This window comes from Frankliniella occidentalis, unplaced genomic scaffold, assembly GCF_000697945.3.
Source record: "Frankliniella occidentalis isolate FOCC.00 unplaced genomic scaffold, Focc_3.1 Scaffold11, whole genome shotgun sequence".
In the NCBI taxonomy this organism is placed as follows: Eukaryota; Metazoa; Arthropoda; class Insecta; order Thysanoptera; family Thripidae; genus Frankliniella; species Frankliniella occidentalis.
Genome location: NW_026267141.1, coordinates 331,848 through 339,828, shown reverse-complemented (window position 1 = coordinate 339,828; position 7,981 = coordinate 331,848). Strand labels below are relative to the sequence as shown.

The following is a 7,981-nucleotide window of genomic DNA, read 5'->3' as shown; positions in this document are numbered from 1 at the left end:
CAAAATGAATACCTCCAAATGTACGACGAGCAATGTCTTTGCCTGCTGCCGTTCTCACACCCACCCCCTGCGTCAGGTATTGTCGCTGAAGAATGTATCATGCAGGTGGCCCGATCCCCGCTGGCCCCTCGACTTGCTGCGCTGCGCGGCGCCGACGCTGGAGGAGCTGCATGTGAAGGACCTCCGGGACGCGCACCTGCTCGCCATACACGACATGCCGCGGCTGAGGAGGCTGGAGGCGCGTTACCTTGACGCCGAGGCCGCGCCCCTCGAGCTGCCCGCGCTCCCGCCGGGGCGCCGCGGCCTGCGGTGGCTGAGTGTGAGGGACTTCCCCAGCGGGACCCTGCTGTCCCTGCTGCGGGCGCACAGCGGCACGCTCGAGGTGCTGGAGCTCTCCTCGAGTGCGGATGCCGATAGTTGCAGCGTCTGGCCCGCGTTGCTAGCCATGTGCGCTCTGCCGTCGCTCGGGAGGCTCCTGCTGAATAGGGTTCGGTTCCACGACGGGGATGCGTGCGACGAGGAATGCGCCGCGTTGCGACGACTACTGACCGGGGTCCAAGTGTCGTGCAGCCTGTGTGACGGCAGTGATGCCTGACATTCTGTGTAGCGTGGAGGCGTCACCGCTTCAACACTGGATTTATCAGAAAATGCCTTGTAAAGGTTCAGAAAAACAACAACAACAACACACTCTTTCATTACAAGAACTTTTATTTTTTAACATCACTTGTACATTTTGTTTGTTTATAGCCTAATAATTTATTCCTTACTTATCTTACATATTATTTTACATGTTTCATTGTAGCAATCATTTTATCAAAAAAATGTGTTTGTTGGCTGCAATTATAAGTACTGATTTTCTTATTTCTACAACTGATGTCTTTGTTTTCTTGTCATGATTACCCTGTTTACACGTGTGTCATACTTGTAGCTATTTAAAAACACTTGATATGTTACAACCAAAATAACAGACAGGGTCTCAAGTACTCCAGTCTACAGGGAAAATAATGATGTTAGGTTTCTTTGAAATATTAACTAGATTTTCTAAACTAAGTAGTTACAAATTAAATGATGAATGAACTGTTCTAATAGTAACATATCCAGCCTAACTAATCAAAACAACAGACTGACTCTTTCTCTTCACTCTCAAATGTACATACCACAAAACACATGCATTCATGTATATACACAACAAACTCATTCATTCAAAAGATCACATGTACAATCATATAACAAATATACATTATTTATATATCAGACGATATGCATTGGTTGCAAACAAAAGCAATCAGATATTTTATTCTAACTCATGAGAAAAATGCATCATTACTAAAAAAATATTTCCCTTTTTTGTCGACCGTTTTCCCGTGTCAATCTGCTTGAAGAAGCAACATCAATATTTGTACTCTGTAGGGTCCTTTCATATATTCCAGGGGGCTGATTGGCCCGGTCCACTTTCTTAGATATACTACGAAAGTAGGGAGAGCCAGTCAGCCACCATGTAGACTCGGTCCTGTCCTTTTATTTCTCAGTGTCTAACAAAAAGTGTGGACCAAGTTCAAGGCAGACCCTTCAGTGTACAGGAAACTACATGATACTTGTGGTTGTGTTTTCTGAAACGATATGGGTGAGGCAGTCCATACGCCAATTTGTTGACAATCTCTGTAATAAGAAAACAAACCCAACTTTCCCATTCATAATGTTTTGTTTTTTGTTTTAAAAAATATAATTGTCATACTATCTAGGAACTCTTGAGACATTGGCTATGGTAAGATTGGCGACTCAAAAGGTCTAAAAAGTAAAAGAAAAAAAAATAAAATGAAAAAGGACGATAATCAAAACTAGCAATTGTCATAAAAGTGAAAATAAATCGACGACATCGTCGAACCAGGCCAACAAGGCCGCGAGGCTGTTGTAGTGGCTGGTGGCTTGGGGCTTTGGCATCAATGTGTCGGGCAGCGGCGACGACGGCGGCTACTGGTCCCTGCCAACGCCGGCCTTCCGCTTCGGGGAGATCAGGCGCAACATGGTGACCACGGGCGCCTCGAAGGCCAGCGAGAGCACGAAGGCGAAGAGGTAGGACGCGACGAGCATGCCCAGGAACAGGATGAACTGCAAGAGAGAGAGGTGGCGTCAGTGGCGCGCCAGGGCCAGGGCCCTTGGCGAGGGCGACAGGCAGTGCCGGCGCTACTTACGATGGTGTAGGCGCCCAGGTGCAGCGGCGCGTCCATCTTCATGCTGAGGAGTCGGATGACGACGGGATGCACCAGGTACGCGCAGTAGGTGACCCTGCTGAACGGGTACAGCACCGTCCACGACAGGATCCTGTTGATGGGACCTGTAACACGGCGTCAGTCAGTCAGCTTTGAGGCGCTCGGGGCCAGGCGCTCACGCGATGACTCGGCTCAGCCCAGGACACGCACCTCCGTAGCCGCACGAGCAGGCGATGACGATCCAGGAGATGCACATGGCCCACGCCGTGTGCGACAGCGAGGAGTAGGCGGCCGCGGTGATGGGGTCCAGGACGGCGCCGTAGAGCCCGTACAACAGCGTCAGCAGGCAGCCGAAGCTCACCGCCCAGCCGAGCAGCACCGTCACCTGCAGCAGGCGGAGAGTGTAAGAGAGGGTTGGGCGCCCGGGTCCACACTCTCTCACTCGCACCTTCGGGACGTCACGGAACGGGAGGGCCGAAGTTCGACCCGCCCCCAGGCCGACGCTCACCTTGCTCATGCGTATCTTGCAGTCGGTCTTGAACAGGATCCAGCCGACGGCCATGCCCACGAGGTACGGGCCGAGCCGCGTCCACGGCTTGTCGTAGATCTTGTCGAAGAGCGCGAGCGGGTCGTCCTCGGCGGGCATGTGCTCGTTGCTGTAGGCGATGTAGGCCGTGGTGCACCACGAGCTCACCATGAACATGACGAGCGTGGCGGCCGACAGGCGGATGTGGCTGCAAGCAGGCGTAGGTCAGGCACAGACAAGTACACAAGTTATCTCGTCTTTTAGGGCTGGGGTAGGTTTCTCACTGCACCATTGATTGAACTCTTGTTTTGAATTAGAGTTGTTTCATGTGCGTTGGTAAAGTTTTTCCCGTAGAAAATATTTTTCTTTGTAGGAAGTGGGGTAAACTTCATTCAGCGTCAGCCTCTATCATAACGCTGCACGCTGAACTCAATTAAGGTGTGATAAAAGTACCCCATCCCTAAAACGGCGTAATTTGTGGATGTTCTCTTAACGCGGGTGGCAGAGTGGCGGGCGCAAACAACGGTTGTTAAAGAGAGCCACTGGGGTCGTCAATTTTGATCCACGAGTAGTGTGCTTTCAGCAGGAGGGTGAAAAGGGTTAAATTAATCGTACCCCAACTCTCGGAAAACCACGTGGTCTGCGCCCAGATATGGGCAAGGAAAAGGCAGAAATAACACACACACACACAGAAACACACACGACAGCGACAGTCGAAGACGTCAGAGACACGTCACGGACACGTCATAGACACGTCAGAGAGACGTCAGAGACCAGCCCGGGCGGAGCGCCTTACGAGCGCAGGGTAGGCAACCCCGCCAGGCAGTGGAGCCTGCCGGCGCGGCCCACTCGGGGCTTGACAGGGGCCCGGCCCGGGCCGAGGGGGGACGCGAGGACCTCACCCTCTCGCTGACCCTAACCTTGGCCAATCTCAACTCGAGTCCCGGGGCGGGGCGGGGCGGGGCGGGGCGGGCCTGTGACGCAAGAGGCATTAGCTTGGTCCGGCCCTCCCGCCCACCTCTAGTGATTATGACGCCACGTAACCGCCACTGGCTAGTTGGGGTGTTCCGGTGCCTGGACAGGTCGCGTCAGAACAACTCCTACTCGGACGCGGCCCCGCGCTCCCGCCGCCCCTCCTCGGTTAGCGAGGAAAGTAATGGCCCAAGGCTGAGTCCGGAAAAGAAGGGATGATCTTTGTCTCTGTCACTCTTGGGACTTGGAAGAACAAAACAGAGGAGGAAAGCGAACGGTTGGGAAGACAAGCTGGTCGTATCGGAGACTGCAAGTCCCCTAAAGTGATTCGTGGAAGTGGTCGTCGAGAAGTGCCGATGCAGCGTGCCGAGAAAGCAAGGAGGAAGCACAAGGCGAACAGTAGGAAGGAGTGCAAGTGCAGTGAGGCGACGAGTTTGGTGCATACGGAGCGTGCAGGTTAATTTGTTTATTCGGGTTAGGAGGCGCGTGGTGCGAGTTAACTCTCTTTACGAGAAAGCGTTACCTGGCGTCATGTGTACCAAACCTCCGCAGCCAGCCAGCTATCAGCGAAAAAAAAATATATATAGAAAAGCATATTTGGCGAGTGGTTAGAGGGCTTTCGCAGCACCCTCGCCCGCACGGGAGCGAGTGTCAGTCCGGAACCAACATGCAGGGGGGGCTGGTCGCTTTGACACCGTCAGAGGTCAGAGTCAACATGTTGCTCTCGAAGTCAGTCCACTTACTTTAACCTGGAAAACCAACACAACATCGTCAGATAACAATCATTTGTAGTTTTTTGTTTTTTTAAAACTTGTTATAAAATCTTAAGGTCATTTCTTTAAGGTTACAGGAAACTGCGTTAAATGTCAGCCATGTTAGGTCCTCGAGAACGCTCCTGTACGCCCTCCGTGCGTTCACGTGCTCGGTCCGACGTCTCATACCTGGTGGCGAGGATGAGGAGGATGACCCCGAGGACGTAGAACTGGGTGTCGTCGGCGAGGTACCAGCTCCAAAGCATGCACTGAAAGGAAAAGAGTTTTTTTTTAATGTAGGAAAATACAAAAGTTTTGAACTGGCGTGGATTGGATAGCGTTACCGTGGCGTTTACGGGGAATCAACACCTCAGCGTCGCGAGCACGCGTCAGTAGTCTCATACAATGCATTCCGCGGAAAAGGGGAGCCCCCCCCCCCTCTCTCTTCCGCAGACTCACACTGGGGAAGTAAACACTCTGTTCGCAGTCTGGAAGTACTCGTTGTGCGCAGGAAGAGCCGCACGCTCGTGGCGGTACGGCACGCCCACAACGGAAGGAAGGAAGGAACAAGGAGGATTGGAATGGGGGGGGGGCAGGGGCCTAAACACAAACTGGGAGCTTCCTGGTCCTCATCTGGGAGCCATGGGTGCGTGGCCACGCGGCGGAGCAGGCAGAAAGGACACTGCACTGTAGAATCCTTGCGGCTGGTTTGTAATTTGCGAATCAATTGCGAACTGTTCCTTTTTTTGTGCTTTGTAAGGCTTACGATCACAGGCCAGCCAAAAAGGTTCGCAAGGAATTATCAATAGTGCGGGCTGGAATGTGCACACTTACCATGTCCTTGACGGGGAAGAGGGTGTTGATGTAGAGCACGTTGCGCCACCAGTAGTTGGGGCAGTTGACGTGGTCCATGGTCGGCGGTTCGAACACGCTGTTGTAGTAGAACCACTTCATCGTCACCTGCACCATGCCCAGCGAGAAGAGGTAGGGCGCCGTCAACCTGTGGCGGCACGCAGACGGCGTTAGCGTTATTTGAAATCAAACGCGCAAGAGCGGCGTTTGCAGCAGTTAATAAGTAGTGAAATGGCGTTGAAATGGAATCAACTCCACACGAAGGAAACCACCACTGACCTAAGGAAGCGGTACATGAGGAGTCCGACAAACTCCAGGGCGTTGGACCGGATGCCCGTCATCTTGGTGATCTTGGTCACGTCCAGCTTGGCCGTCGTCCTGAAGTACAGGAAGGACACGAGCAGACCGCTGCGAACAGAACACGCAACAGTCAAATACTGTTATCGACGGCTCTGTTGTGAGCAGAACCGGGAGCATATACCCCGCACATATCCATGTGAGTACTTTTAAAACGAACGATCTTGGCCGTTAGTCGAATAATCGCGAAAATAATTATAATAACACCAGCCACTGTAAGTGATTTAAATAACGTCCGGAAACATGTCAGAGAGTGAGTGCAGGAAGCACTTCAGGGCGGTGAGCGGCGGTGAGGTAACGGCGTGTGCGTCACGCGCGCCTGCACGCGCCAGCCCGCCCACGCACGCCCCGAGCAGGACCGTCTTCGATTTCCCCCGCGTGCCGCGGCCGCACGCACGGCCGACACTCGATATGCGGTGACACCCGCCCGCCCGCCCGCCCGCGCGCGCCAGGGTGACAGAACAAGTGCCGTTCGGGGTCATCATCGGGACGTCACGATCGGCGTCATGTGCATATGAAGCTAAAGCGTTTTTTTTTGTGTGTTTTTTTTTTTAACAATACAGCTTACGATTCTACTCTCATACCGCTGATATATACCGTCTGTACACTGTGAAAGAAAGTAGGTAGGTTTACAGGAAAATTTTCCTTAACGCAAGTTGTAAAATTGCAATTTTTAATAATCGTAAAGATACATGCAGTATGTATCGACTTCAAATCCCTAGGCGAGCAAAAAATGTGCTGTCGTAAATTTACAACTTAAATTATAATTCGAGTTTACAAAATTTTTGTAAATTTACGACGATATTTTTCACAGTGTAAAGGCAATACACCGCACAGTGCTGCGGGTTTGCCTACCCGATCTGCCCGCAAGGCGCCATAGCCCCTTGAGTATGCAAACCCGCAACATTCAGGAGTATTTAGCCTTTACAATCGGTTCAGGGGTGCGGTGGTCGCACGCAAATGCGTCAGATGCGTATACCAGCCACAGTTAATGGTTTAAATAACGTCCGGAAACATGCAGCTGTCAGAAAGTGAGTGCACACCTGCGGACGGGTTGCCTTTTCGCACGGGGTCCAAAAGCTGGCTACTCTGAAAAGTTAACAGTGTTCATTTGTTTCAGTACATGTATGTATATGTACATGATTGCTGATATATCAGTGTACATGCCATGTACACTGATATCATCAATGATTGCCAATATCAGCGTACAATGTACACTGTTGAGTTTTCAGAGTGGAGATGATAGGTAAACACGTCGGCGTCCGCCCTCGTGCATGCGGACTAGTATACGCATTTCCTCGGACGGGCACAGCGACCACCCTGTACTAAAATGGCATCGTCGAGTCGTTTTCGGTTTAACTTAGTGGAATCTTCCGTTTAAAAAATAAGTGTGTTGAGTCTACAGATTGTTGTACATCTACGAATAGTTTTTTGCGCTGACTAGTGCGTTTCGGGAGGTGATTGTCCGACGCGATGTTGTTTAATACGAGCGATAGGGGGCGATTAATCTCCCGGCTATGTGCACCTCTCTGGTCGGCCCGTCCCGTCGTGAGGAGGGGGGGGGGGGTGCGGTCGATTCGCAATCTTCGTACACGTAAGTGATGTAATGTGAGGGTCCCGGGCGCGGTGCTGCGAGCGCCTCCTGGCGGTGCTAGCGCTCATTAGAGCAACTAGCAGACAAGGTTGCCGTGGACCCCGGCGTGGTGCGGTGTGGTGTGGTGTGCGCCCCGTCTGGAGACGGACGGACGGACGGACGGACGGACAGCTGGTGCGCAATCGCTCGTCAATATGCAGCGCGTCTGACCGACAGAGCGACCGCGCCGATCGCATGAGGCACTCAACGAAAGAAAATAAAAGTGGCGACCAATATTTTATTCACGCCATTGCGGACACATATTTTTTCCCCTGCCCTCTTTCAAAAGCACCGCGACCGCGAATCCCGTGACCTTTATCGCCTCTTTTTCAATCTTTCTTTTTAGCAGATGATACCTTACAAACTTAAACTTACTTACACTTAACATACATATAACTATACATGAGTAATGTAAGGTGTCATTGCTTTTACTCTCGATTAAGAAATATTAAAGAGAACCAGAAGAAAGCTCATATACGTATTGGGCTGGGCCTGCTAGGCGGGGTCGTGAGGTGGCGTACGTCGCCAGTCGCCAGCCGCCAGCCGCCGTAGCGTCAGCCCGAGCCACTAGCCGAGCGGAGCCGAGCCGACCGGAGCCCGAGCCCCGAGCCGTCGGCCGCGCTAGTCTACGCTAGTCCTCCCCCTCCCTCGCACCGCTGGAGCCCCCGCACCGCCCCCC

The 7,981-nt window shown here is 52.3% G+C and overlaps 2 protein-coding genes across 4 annotated transcripts in view; both read right to left on the bottom strand.

Moving 5' to 3' along the window:
* The window catches only part of LOC127752376 (uncharacterized), a 52,034-nt gene that overhangs the window by 3,054 nt on the left and 40,999 nt on the right, over window positions 1–7,981 (bottom strand). The gene's annotated exons all lie outside the window — the stretch shown is intronic.
* Window positions 691–7,981, bottom strand: part of LOC113215246 (nose resistant to fluoxetine protein 6) — a gene marked incomplete at its 5' end in the record, with an annotated part of 21,192 nt that continues 13,901 nt past the window's right edge. The window contains 8 exon segments of one of the 2 annotated variants that reach the window (XM_026434846.2): window positions 691–2,109; window positions 2,193–2,335; window positions 2,421–2,595; window positions 2,719–2,944; window positions 4,452–4,457; window positions 4,650–4,729; window positions 5,295–5,460; window positions 5,592–5,720. In XM_026434846.2, the coding sequence (XP_026290631.2) occupies window positions 1,972–2,109; window positions 2,193–2,335; window positions 2,421–2,595; window positions 2,719–2,944; window positions 4,452–4,457; window positions 4,650–4,729; window positions 5,295–5,460; window positions 5,592–5,720 (1,063 nt within the window). 2 annotated transcript variants of the gene reach the window in all.